The sequence below is a fragment of the Choloepus didactylus genome, assembly GCF_015220235.1.
Source record: "Choloepus didactylus isolate mChoDid1 chromosome 25 unlocalized genomic scaffold, mChoDid1.pri SUPER_25_unloc1, whole genome shotgun sequence".
Classification (NCBI taxonomy): domain Eukaryota; kingdom Metazoa; phylum Chordata; class Mammalia; order Pilosa; family Megalonychidae; genus Choloepus; species Choloepus didactylus.
Genome location: NW_023637606.1, coordinates 117732 through 130589, shown reverse-complemented (window position 1 = coordinate 130589; position 12858 = coordinate 117732). Strand labels below are relative to the sequence as shown.

The 12858-nt window shown below is 57.4% G+C and overlaps 1 protein-coding gene across 1 annotated transcript; it reads left to right on the top strand.

Annotated features, from left to right (window-relative positions):
* Nucleotides 1–1546: 1546 nt before the first annotated feature.
* THEG (theg spermatid protein) lies at nucleotides 1547–12577 on the top strand. The gene is made up of 10 exons (XM_037823788.1): nucleotides 1547–2124; nucleotides 2398–2517; nucleotides 2689–2748; nucleotides 3098–3159; nucleotides 3999–4065; nucleotides 4837–4954; nucleotides 9330–9489; nucleotides 11856–12002; nucleotides 12037–12127; nucleotides 12364–12577. Exons 1-10 carry the CDS (start codon nucleotides 1547–1549, stop codon nucleotides 12575–12577), a joined length of 1617 nt encoding a protein of 538 aa, XP_037679716.1.
* The last annotated feature ends 281 nt before the right edge of the window (nucleotides 12578–12858 follow it).

Sequence of the window (12858 nt, the reverse complement as noted above, 5' to 3'; positions counted from 1 at the left end):
GGTAGTCAGGGCGCTTCCCCTGCACGGGGCAGCAGACCGAGCATTAAATGATGAGTGGAAGGCGGAGGGCACGCTGCTGGCGGGACATGGGGCCCCTGGGGAGACCCGTGAGAAACGCCCTTCAAAGGCTGGCCCAGCCGGGGTGTGTGCATGGGGAGTGAGAATGATTCATCTCACGACGGTGAGTTTATTTCTGAGGATGTGAGGCAGCCCGTTGAGAGCAACAGTCACAGCTGAAGTTATTTCTCATGAAATGCTGGGCTGCAGTCGTCTGTATCAGTTAGGGTGCTTTTGGCTGCAAGGAATAGAAAATCCAGCTAGAAGGCCTTAGTGCCGAGGAAATTGTTTCGAGTAACAGGAAGCCCAGAACAGAGCAGGCTCCAGGGTTGCTAATTCAGAGGCTCAACGATGCCATCCAAGACCCTTCCAGCTTGCCTGGCCTCAGCCTGGTGGGCCTCGTGGTCACAGCACAGCTGCCCCAGCTCCAGGCATCACAGATGGGCCCAGCAGTAACTGGGAAGAAGAGCAGTGATGCAACCCCTTCCTTGTGGCTCCTTTCCTGGGAGCCCCTGAGGGTTCCCCTCGTCTTGTTCCCGGGAAGGGGAAGGCACTGCCCGTGTTTCCTTCATCCAAACACAGCTCTGTTCTAGGATGGCAGCAGATGCACAGCCAGCGCTGAGCCCTTTCTGGGTGTGCCAGTTTGGATGTATTATGTCCCCCCAGACGCCATCATCTTTGATGTAATCTTGTGTGGGCAGACCTATCAGTGTTAATTAGATTGTAAGTCTTTGAGTGTTTCCATGGAGATGCGCCCTACCGATCCGTGGGTGATGACTCTGATTGGATAATTTCCGTGGAGGTGTTGGCCCGCCCATTCAGGGTGGGTCTGAATTAAATTACTGGAGCACTGTATAAGCTCAGACAGAAGGAGCAAGCTGCTACAGCCAAGAGGGACACTTTGAAGAAAGCACAGGAGCTGCAGATGAGAGAGAGTTTGAAGACGGCAGTTGAAAGCAGACTCTTGCTCTGAAGAAGCAAAGAGAGGACAAATACCCCAAGTGCAACTGAGAGTGACATTTTTGAGGAACTGCAGCCTAGAGAGGAACATCCTGGAAGAAAGTCATTTTGAAACCAGAACTCTGGAGCAGACGCCAGCCACGTGCCTTCCCAGCTAACAGAGGTTTTCCGGACGCCATTGGTCATCCTCCAGTGAAGGTACCCGATTGCTGATGTGTTACCTTGGACACTCTATGGCCTTAAGACTGTAACTGTGTAACCAAATAAACCCCGTTTTACAAAACCAATCCATGTCTGGTGTTTTGCATTCCGGCAGCATTAGCAAACTAGAACACCGGGTTTGATGGTTCATGCGACAGATGATTGTGGGGTCTCCATTGGTGGGTGCTGCCCTCGGCCTGGGGACAGTGGGGCAAGCTCTCTGCACCCCTGGTCTGGGTGGGGGCCTTCTGGAAGCCGAGGGAGGTGCCGAGGAAGAGAGCACATGGCCTGCAGCCTCGTTCCAGGCCAGGACGGATGCTGAGGAGAAATGGAGGAGCCGAGGGACAAACGGCCCAGCAGAGCGTCCAGGCTGCGGGAACGGCCCTGTGAAGGCCCTGAGGTGGCCACAGGGGCCTGTGTGGCCAGCGGCTCAGAGCAGCGAGCAGGGATCAGGGCCTTGGGGCGGCGGGAGGGGAGCCACAATGCGATGGGCTTTGCAGGTCGGAATGTGGGCAAGAATGTGCCAGAACATTCTCCTGTCATCGCGGCGCCCAGAGCCACTTGGGTGCGGAGCGAGGCGGGCGCAGGTCTGCGACGGCCCATGGGGGACCCCAGGCAGGGCTCGCTCGGCAGCCTCCGCACCCCCAGGGCCCTGAGCGGCTCTGATGGGGGGCTGGACAAAAGTGCCCTGGGGCTCCGCGGTGCCAGGCTCAGGGTCCCGGAGCTCAAGGGCCCCAAGTACCAGGACCCCGAGGATGGGGGTACGGGGTCCGAGGACCAGGAGGAGGTTCTGCCTGAGCTGGAGATGGGGGAGGAGTTTCTGGAGACCCAGAGCCCGCAGGAGGCCCTGTCCGAGCTGGAGAGGGTCCTGGAGCCCGACTCCGACGAGGACCTTCCTGAAGTGAGGTGGGTGGAGGGGATGTGGGGGCCCAGGTTGGGAGGTGCTGGGCGGCAGCCCCCGGGGGCAGCGAAGGGGAGCAGTGGGCCCTGCCCCAGCCACGGCCTCCCAGGGCCACCTGCTGTTGGGTCTCCGGGATGCCGGGGGGAGCACGATTTGCTGGGTTCTTGGCGAGGCTGCTTGCTGGGATCTCCTCCCCGGGTCTCCTCCCAGGGTCTCGTCCTACGGCGCCTGGACGGGCCGGGACGCCCACTCCAGCCCGCCCCCCGGTTCTCCCCCAGCCGGCTGTCAATCACCCCGGAGTCGCAGGGCACCCCCAGGCCCAAGGGCAAGAGAAGGCGGCGGCGGAGGGTCTTCCATCTGGCAAAACCCAAGACCAACTGGCAAGTCCTGAAAGACAGGTGAGGGGCCTGGGAGGTGGGTGCCGGGCCTGGGGCGCAGGAGGGGAGCCGAGGGGGTGAGGAGCGGCACATCGGGAGGGGACCCGGGGGCAGTGCCCCTCGTGGGCTGGGGGTGGCGCCCTGGAGAGAGAGGAGGCCCCAGAGCAAAGGGCCTGGCCCCTCTCACGGCAGGGTGGGCTGCACGGCCTGGCTCTCCCCCTGCAAGATGAGCTGGCAGTTCTCCCTCTACTGGTAAGTCCGGCGGCCCCTCCACCGCCTGCCCACGCGGGGGCCCGGCCGCTTCCAGGGGGACCCTACCTGGGCCACGGTGAGGACGGGGAAGGGCTCTCCTGGGGCCCCTCGCCCAGCGCCGGACCTGCCCGGTTCTCAGTCGGGGCGTCTCGGAGCTCAGCTGGTTCTGGGGGCTCCAGCTTGCCCTCGTCGTCCCTGTGGCCGCCCCCCACCTGCCGCTGCCTCCTGCGTCTGTGTCCTTCCTGTCTGCCCCGCGCCCGGCCCCTGCTCCGCGTGTTTGTGGGGGGCCCCGAGCTTCTGTTTCAGCACAGGTGGCCCCTCCCTGAGGCCCCCCCCGGCTGTATTCCAGGCCATCCGTGTACTGGACGGAGCGGTTCCTCGAGGACACCACCCTGTCGGTCACGGTGCCCGGTGAGCCCCCCTGCCACTGCCCTGCGTCGGCCCAGGGGTCAGTCGGGGGCCTCTGTCCCAGCCCCAGGCGCTGGCCCATCCCGCAGAACAGCCACGGGGTGAGGGGTGTGGGACAGACTCTCCCGAAGGAATCAGATTCCCCCTCCCCTCCCGGGAGCCCCACAGGGCTTTAGAGCAGCGGATCCCTTTCTGCAAGTGGAGCCCGTTATTGAGGCTCCCTCGGGCCGGACGCTCCCCCCAACCCAAGCCCACTTCCCCAGCCGGGGGTCCTTGGCCGACACCCTGTCCTGGGAGCCCTGGCTGGGGTCCGGGCCTCTGAGCTCCGTGTCCCTGAAACACGGTCGCAGACAACCCCCTGCAGGCACCGCTCAGCTGCCTGGGTCCCCTCATCCTCCCGCCCTGGACGCCCCTCGGCTGCCTGGGTCCCCCTCATCCTCCCGCCCTGGACGCCCCTCAGCTGCCTGAGTCCCCCTCATCCTCCCACCCTGGACGCCCCTCGGCTGCCTGGGTCCCCCTCATCCTCCCGCCTTGGAAGCCCCTCAGCTGCCTGGGTCCCCCTCATCCTCCTGCCCTGGACGCCCCTCGGCTGCCTGGGTCCCTTCCTGCTCCGGTCGTGGACGCCCCTCGGCTGCCTGGGTCCCCTCCTGCTCCGGTCGTGGACGCCCCTCGGCTGCCTGGGTCCCCCTCCTCCTCCTCCCGCCCTGGATGCCCCTCAGCTGCCTGAGTCCCCCTCCTCCTCCACCTGCCATGGACGCCCCTCGGCTGCCTGGGTCTGCACTCGGCAGCCCCGGGCTGGGTGGCTCCGGCTCGGGCTGACCCGCTGCCTCCGTTTTGTGCAGCGGTGTCTCCGCGGGTGGAGGAGCTGTCTCGACCCAAAAGATTCTACTCGGAGTATTACAACAACAGGTAGGGGGGCTGGGGAGGCAGATTGGGCAGAGACCCCTGGGCTGGGCCACGGCCCTTGGCTCCACCTGGCCTCTCGAAAGCCGAGCTGGGCCCCTGGGCCCCGTCACGCCACTTGCCACCGCCCAACGGCGTTTTGTGGAATGAAGAGTGAGCAGTTGAGAACACCCTGTTAGTTCATGTACAACCGGACAATCCCTTCTCATCCCTTAGACTTTTCACACTCGTTAAAACTGATTCTTAGAGCTACTTAGATATGCGTTTTAATTGCATGTCTTTGTGCATGCACGAGAGGGAAGCTGTAACTGGAATACCTTGGCCGGAGCGGCCCACTCTCTGAGTCCGTTTGACTCGGGGGGTCCTGGGACCCTCCCGCGCTCCTTTCCGAACTGTCCAGGTTGCAGTAAGTTTTCGTCTTAAGCCAGGTCATCGTGGAATCTCTTGAGGATCCTTCAAACTGTGGAACCCACAGGGTGCCTGCCCCGGGGGCAGAGGGTGGGCGGAGCGTCTGGGGTTGGGGTCCGTGTGCCGACTGCACACTGGGCTGGGGTGGCCGCGGCCGAGGGGCTCTGTCCCGTCAGGGTGGCCTCCTAGGGCTTCCTGCACGAGTCCTTTCTTGGAGGGATTTACAAAAATCTCCACTTCCCCGGGTTCTCCCCTGAAACAGAAGGGCGCTGAGGCCCAGGTGAGGCCCAGGTGAGGCCCAGGTGAGGCTCAGGTGAGGCCCAGGTGAGGTACACAGGCTGGGCGGCTCTGACCCGGGGTCTCCCACAGGACCACCCCTGTCTGGCCCATCCCGCGGGCCACCCTGGAGTACCAGCCATCCGGCCGCCTGAAGGAGCTGGCGACCCCGAAGGTCCGCAACAACATCTGGAGAATAAACATGTCCGAGGTAGGGGCCTCGCCACCCCAACCGGGGTCACCCCACCTGAGGGGTCCAGGTGAGGACAGGATGGGCCTGTCCAGGGAGCTCGTCGGCTCACGGGGACCCCGAGGCCGTCTGCTCGCACTCGGGGTGTCGCAGAAGCTCAGCCCGTTCGGAACCAGACCCCCCTCCCTGGCTGAAGCCTCCCTCCTCCCTTCTCCCTCCTCCCCTGACAGACTGGCTCCCCTGCCCCGTGCTCCACCCCTTCGATGCCTTTCCTCCTCGTAGAAATGGAACCGCAGGCCCTGTAGACTTGATTCTGCCCTTTTCCCGTTAGTGTAACGCGTGTGGGATCCTGGCACGTGTCAGCGGCTCATTCTGCTTTATTGCTGGGCCGTGTTCTGTGGCACAGACACGTTTGCTTGCTGAAGGACATGTGCTTATGTCCAGCTTTGGGCCATTACAGACACAGCTGCGCTGAAGTCCAGGCACAGGTGTTTGTGGGGGCATCGGTTCTCCTATCGCCAGGGGAAATACTGCGAGGCAGGCTTGCAGGTCACACGGCAAGGGTTTGTTCAGCTTTATGAGAAAATGCCAAAGCCTTTTCCGAAGGGGCCCGGCTGCCCTGCTGCAAGAGGACGCCAGGCGGCTGTCATCCTTGCCAACCCCAGGTTCTGTCGATCCGTTGGTTTTCGTTTGTTTCATCATTTACACCTTGGCCATTCCAACAGGTGTGCCGGGGGCTCATGGTGGTTTTGTTTGGATTTCCCTGATGATGTCACTGCATCTTTTCATGTGATTATTTGCCAGGCCCCCATGTAAAGTTTTTTAAAGTAAATTTGTACATTGAACAATTTCTCTTATAACTCTCAGTATGTATTTCTAACAGATGAGGGCTTTAAAAAACCCAGCCACAATAAAAAGAACACTGGAAAAAATTAAGAATTCCTTCATATCATGCTCCCTATTTGTTTCAAAAAATGACTTCTTAGGGTTGGTTGGTTGGACCAGGATGCAGTCAGGATGCAAGGGTGCAAGGGGTTCAGGGTGCAAGGGTGCAAGTGTGCAAGGGTTCAGGGTGCAAGCATCCAAGGGTTCAGGGTGCAAGTGTGCAAGGGTTCAGGGTGCAAGGGTGCAAGGGTTCAGGGTGCAAGGGTGTAAGTGTGCAAGGGTTCAGGGTGCAAGCGTCCAAGGGTTCAGGGTGCAAGCGTGCAAGGGTGTAGTCCTTCCAATTGGTGCCCTCCTTCCATCTCGTGCCTGGGGAGGGGAGGGGGTGGCGAGTGTGGTAATGGTGGTGGTAAATTGCAGACACCTAGACATCTTGGCTGAGACCAGAGTAGGGTCTGTGGTTTTTAAGGACAAATTCAAGAGAGAGGGACCCAGATTTCAGAGACCCTTGCAGCCATTTCTCCCCACCCTCTGCGTCTGGCTCGCGCCTTCTGCGCGTGGAGAACTTTTTAAAACGTTATGTATTTTGACACCCGCAGCCCCCTCAGAACCTGCTCCAGGAATCGGTAAACGGTGGGTGGTTTCGGCCCTTCCTTCTCCTTTCAGGAATAAAACGCCCCAACACCCCCTCCGCAGAGGCCCGCTGTGGGACGGGGGCACTTGGGTGTGTCCTGCCGCTCGGAGGCTGCGTCTCGGGCGGATGTCACCGGCGAGGGCCCTGGCGGGGGGCTGGCGAGGGGCGAGGGTGAGAGTGGATTTACACGGCGTGGGGGGGGGCACCGACATTTGGGAACAGCGACTCTTTAAAAAATTTGGTTTCACAATATAGACAACCCTTTTTAGGTTCTAAAGAATTGGGGTAGCTGGTGGTGGATACCTGAAACTATCAAACTACAACCCAGAACCCATGAATCTTGAAGACAATTGTATAAAAATGTAGCTTATGAGGGGTGACAATGGGATTGGGAAAGCCATAAGGACCACACTCCCCTTTGTCTAGTTTATGGATGGATGAGTAGAAAAATAAGGGAAGGAAACAAACAACAGACAAAGGCACCCAGTGTTCTTTTTTACTTTAATTGCTCTTTTTCACTTTAATTATCATTCTTGTTATTTTTGTGTGTGTGCTAATGAAGGTGTCAGGGATTGATTTAGGTGATGAATGTACAACTATGTAATGTACTGTGAACAATCGAATGTACGATTTGTTTTGTATGACTGCATGGTATGTGAATATATCTTAATAAAATGACTATAAAAAAACAAAACAAAAAAAATTTGGTTTGAGATAAATTCACATACCCTATAGTCATCCCGAGTGTATAGTTGTGCTTCATCACCACAATCCATTTTTGAACATTTTCATTACTCGAAAAAAAAGAATTAGAATAAAAATACAAGTAAAGAAGAACCCTTAAAACGTCCCATTCCTCCATCCCTCCCTATTATTCATTTACTTTGTCCCCATTTTTCTACTCATCCATCCATACACTGGATAAAGGGAGTGCGATCCACAAGGTCTTCACAATCACACCGTCACCCCTTGTAAGCTACATTGTCACACAATCGTCTTCAAGAGTCAAGGCTACTGGGTGGGAGTTTGGTAGTTTCAGGTCTTTACTTCTAGCTATTCCAGTGCATTAAAACCTAAAAAGTGTTATCTATATAGCGCATAAGAATGTCCACCAGAGTGCCCTCTCTACTCCATTTGAAATCTCTCAGCCACTGAAACTATTTCGTCTCATTTTGCATCCCCCTGTTGGTCAAGAAGATACTCTCAGTCCCACGATGCCGGGTCCACGTTCATCCCCGGGAGTCAGTTCCCACGTAGTGGGGAGGGCAGTGAGTTCACCTGCCGAGGTGGCTTAGAGAGAGAGAGAGAGACAGGGACGCATCTGAGCAACGGAGAGGCACTCAGGGGGAGACTCTTAGGCACAATTATAAGCAGATTTAGCCTCTCCTTTGCAATAAGGAGCTTCATAAGGGCAAGCCCAAAGATCGAGGGCTCGGCCTTCTAAATTGGTAGTCCCCAAGGAATGTGAGAGTATCAGGAATTCCCCAGGTGGGGAAGTTTAATGTTTCCACATTTCCCTCCAGTCCCTCAAGGGGGCTTTGCAAACACATTTTTATTCTCTGCCCAAGTTGCTCTCGGATGTATCAGGATTTCACACTCACCTGTACAAACCAACCAGATCTCACCCCCTATTCAAGGTTCCATGTAATTATGGAGTTTGAATAAACTGACCATTCAAGTTAAATTATTCAGTGTGCTACAGAAAGCATAGATTTTGCACCAAATAAACATCTCTTCCCTTGGTCTCACACAGAAGTTGAAGTTTTAAAAAGTCAATATAGTCCTTTACCCTTTGGCCTGGTTCGTCTTAGTCCTAACCAGATCTGCTTATTCATGTCTCTAGCTGAGGTGTGAGCTCTTTTTCAGCTTTTTGGCGTTTGCTGTGCGCGGTAGTTCTGACGTTCAGAGCAGCCGAGCGCTGGCTCCGAGTCTCAGGTGTCACACAGAAACCTGCAGGGGAACAGGACTCGAGTGTGCAGTTTTTTGGGTAGCAAAATAATTTGCAAGTGGAGTTGAACCTGATGGGTGGACTCGGAGTATCAGAGTTTATGGTTCTCTGGAAAATCCTGAAAACTTGTCTGTGGAGCGAATGTGTGGAGTTTCTTGGTCCTTCCGCCCCCACCTTGAGCACATCTTCCTTATTTCCATCACCGTTATACCTTGGAACATCTGTCGACCTGCGGTGCTGTGTTTTGTGTTTTTAATGTACGTAAATACCCATGTGTCTTTCTTGCTTCTTCCCCTCATATTTTTTTCCTAGAGTAATCCGTGTTGATTCGTGTAGGAAAAGAACATCATTTTAACTGCTGCGTCGCCGTCCGTCTTAGGAATACATTGCAGTTAATTTACCTGGCCCCTGCTGGTTACGTCCACGTTTCTGTGGTGATACTCAAGCCGCCGTGAGCCTCGTTCACTGGTTTCTGTGCTCGTCTGTGGGGATTTCTGTAGGGAGTCAGCAAGTGTGCACTTTTCTGGAGATGGATAAATTGCTCTCCGAAGAGCTTGTACTAGTTTGCTTTTCTGCAGCCATACATTAGAATTTCTCTCCTCCCATACCCTTGCCGGTGCTTGGTAACATCAGACTTTTTCAGGTTTTTTTTTTTGCCAAATTTGGGGGCATGAAGTGATATTTTGTTATTTTAATTTCCATTTCGCTGGTCACCAGAGAGGCTTATTGGCCATTTAGATTCACTCGTATAATTTGCCCACTTCCCTATTGTTTTTTGGAAGTGCTCTTTGTATGTGATGGCTACTAACCCTTTGTGGGACACGTGAAATAACTTCTCCTACTCAGCTTTGTCTTTGGTGCTGCTTGGGTGGCCCTTTTTGTTCCCGGCCTGTGAGGAATCAGGGGCTGATGCTCCTTCGCTTTCTTTCCAGGTGTCCCAGGTTTCCAGGGCGGCCCAGCTGGCGGTCCCCAGCCCGCGGATCCTCTGGCTGGCAAAGCCCAGGGCCCCGGCCACGCTGCTGGAGGAGTGGGACCCCATGCCGAAGCCCAAGCCGCACGTGTCCAACTACAGCCGCCTCCTCCGCTTGGCCAGTAAGTGGCCCTGGGGCCCTCGCGCTGCCTCGGGGGCATCCCCGGCTGTGCTCGGCTGGCCCTGGACAGGGCACTGGAAGCTGGACAGAGGCCGGCTCTCCATGGTCTCGCGCCCTCTTCCTCGGCCTCCTGCTGAGTGCAGAGCGACCGTGAGGCCAGGGCCCCAGGAGCTCGTGGCCTGGAAGGAGGGTCGGAGCGGGCCGGGGCCAGAGCCACGCCGGGGCAAGGGGCGCCCGAAAAACAGTGATTGCCTCCTCGCTCTTGGAAAGACGTTGACAAGGTCACACGTATGGACCCTAAGACTTTGGAGAAGGCAGAAGAGTGTAAAGAAGGTGAAAATCACCTCTGACTCCACCAGACTCTGTGCCACCTTCCGGGCACACGCAGACACACGTGCTCACGCGCACTCGGACATGTCTTGGGCGCCCTGTCTGCTCCTCCTTGCATCCCACATGGACCCTCCAGGAAGCCAGGTCAGCTCTGCCCTCTGGCCATGTCCTGAGCTGCTGCCCAGCCCAGTGTACACACAGCGGCCAGTGGGATCTTGTGAATCTTAAGCCGGATTCTGCCCCTAGAGCTTCACCTCTCTGGCTCAGCCTATGAGGCCCTTCCCTGACCCCCGACCCCAAGCTCGCTGGCTCCTTTCTCTCCGCCATGCTGTGTGTCAGGTCTCCGAGGGCAGCGGCTTTGGAAAACTCACTGTGTTTTCCCTGCTCCTTGCCCAGAAAGGCCAGAAGTGTTTATTGGCCATTTAGTTCTTCTCTTCTGTATACTTTTCCCAGTTGTCTATTTCTTAGTTTTGGGGGTTATTGGTTTGGAAGTGCTCTTTATATATGATGGTTACTAATCCTTTGTTGAACATATTCTTTCCAGTCAGTCTCTTGTCTTTTAACTTTGCTTTCAAGGTCTCTTGTTTGCTCACTCATTCACTCATTCATTCATTCATTTGTTCACTCTTTCATTTAAAGGACAGTTAAACAAATGGAAGTATCTGATTGCCATGCACCACATGAAGCCATCCTGTGTGTTGGTCCTTCTTTCACAACACATCTGGAATATAAATATGTCCACACACAGTTGTACATACACCCGCATGTATACATTCATCCGTGTCTGCGATACGCTCATAAATACCCACATACCTGTAGGTGAGACTGTGTGCACAGGAATGTGCTGCATTTTTCAAACAGCGAGGTCCTGCCACTGACGGTTGTGCAGGATTCTAAACACTGAACGAGGCTGGCAAGCCAGGTGCAGGTGCACCGTGGGGAGAGGGCTAGCTCGTGAAGATGCCTCCCGTGTTCGAACGGGTGCCGGCTTGCAAGGACTTGGCGTCTGCTCCTAGGGAGTGACCCAGAAACTGTGAAGCCCCTGGCCCATGCTGGCCTCTGTCCTCCTGGACTGGGCGGCAGAAGCCGACTGCCACGTTCTCACAGGCAGGCTCCAAGAGGCCCCTGAGGGGACGCCACACCCACCTGCGTGTCCCTTTCCCCTTTGGGCCAGTGTGCGCCTGGGCAAGGGGTTTCTCTTCACCAGGACCCTGACACCGGCCAGGGCTGCGCCTGCCGAGAAGGGAACCCCCATTTCTCAGCTGCCCAGGCTCAGAGCTGAGGTCCCCGGAGCCCCCAGGGTTGGAGGTTGAGGAAGGTGGGGGCTGGCCCATCTCCCCAAAGCCTCTGAGCAGGTGCCTCTGGCTGCCGTGTGGGCCGGGGCAGGGGGGACGGAGTCCAGCTGGAGCCAGGTGGCTGGGGCAGCGAGGCAGAAGCCGGCAGGGGCAGGGGGCCAAAGGGCACTGGAGCCTCTCTACCCACGGGTGGGGGGGCCGCAGACATCCTTGGCCAGCCCCCTTGGCCCCCGGTCGGCACCTATGGCCGCTTGAAACTGTTTTCTTTACCAGCCTCCTTTTAAATCGTGTGACCCACTGGGTTTCCAGTGTCTGCACAATACTACTTCCAGAACATTCTCAGAAGCCCAGAAAGAAACCCTGGGCCCATCAGCGGTCGCCTCCCCCTCCCCAGGCCCCTGTTCCAGAGGTGTTGCCCCTTCTGGACGTTTCACACGAGCAGGGTCCTTTGCCACACGTCCCTCTGCGTCTGGCTCTTGCGCCTAGCATCACATCTTCAGGCCCAGCCATGTCGCACGGCTCAGGGCTGCTTTCCTCATCGTGGCTGAATCGCGTTCCGCTGCATGGCCATGCCGCCTTTTGTGTATCCGTCACCTGCTGAGGGACAGGCCGGCCGTGTGTGAGACTTCGACGCAGCAGGCAGGGCCTTTGGGCATGGAGCTGCGCGCCCCTGTCAGCTCTGCTGCGTGATGAGCGGCCCTGAGCAGCTCCGTGCTGACGGCGCTCCCCTCTCGCCCCCCAGTGCCCAAGCTGCAGTCCGACAAGTGCGTTCCCGACTGGGACCCCCGCTGGGAGGTGCTGGACGTCACCAAGAAGGCGGTGGCCAGTCCGCGGATCGTGTCCCTGGCCCGGCCCAAGCTGCGGAAGGACCTCAACGAGGGCTACGACCCCTACCACGTCTCCCCGGCCGCCCTGGTGGCGCGGGCGACCCCTCGCCTCTTCGAGCTCGCCACCCCCAAAAGCATCACCAAAAAAGTGTGACCTTCCCGGGGGGCTTTCGGAACCCCGTCCCCAGTAAACACCCACGTGCAACGCAACCCTGCATGTGGTTGGCTCTGAGCTCGGCGGCCGGAGGGCAGGCTGCGCGGTGAGGAGAGCAATAATAATGTTTGTGTGCAAAGCTAGCCGCGGTTGTATGGCCCTTTTATTTTCCAAATCACTTTCATCTGCAGCCTCGAGGGGCTCTGAAGTCCCACTCCAGCCCCAGCCTTTGTGTCCCCGTGCCCTTCCTCCCGCTCGCTCGTCCCCAGGTTCCCGAAGCCTGAGATCGGGGTTGCGGGGCGGCTCCCGGGGGCTCCGAGAACCCGCCCCTCACCCTTCCCGGCCTCTCCGAGGCCTCACCCCTCCTGCAGGGCCCCTGCCGAGGTGGGGGACGGTCAGGGCTCCCAGGCTCCCTGCTCTAGCGGGGTCTGCGGGCTCCGAGGCTCTGGGGCTGTGACCGAGAAGTCAGGATTTAAGGGATGATTGTGCTCCTGAATCATTCTGCAGAGATTCCTTTTTACTTTCTGGCATATCAGAGCTGACAGAGGGAAGTACCTGAAACCTGAACTGTGCTCTGGCTGCCTGGATCTCTGATAACGATTGTGCAGCCTTTATCGTGTGCCCTCGTGATCATGGAAACCTTGTGACTGACCCTCACTGGTACCCATTTATCCGATTTCTCCACCTTGAGTCCTGTGGCCACTGAAGACGGCCCCTAATGTTTATTAATGAAGGGCCTTGAGTCAGCCCGGAACTAACCCACC

Excerpts from the sequence above, each read along its gene's own strand:
- THEG (XM_037823788.1), top strand. The coding sequence starts at position 1,547 with ATGGAGGAGCCGAGGGACAAACGGCCCAGCAGAGCGTCCAGGCTGCGG. Across the intron at positions 2,749-3,097 it reads TGGCAGTTCTCCCTCTACTG|GCCATCCGTGTACTGGACGG; the intron begins GTAAGTCCGGCG and ends GCTGTATTCCAG. Across the intron at positions 3,160-3,998 it reads CCTGTCGGTCACGGTGCCCG|CGGTGTCTCCGCGGGTGGAG; the intron begins GTGAGCCCCCCT and ends CGTTTTGTGCAG.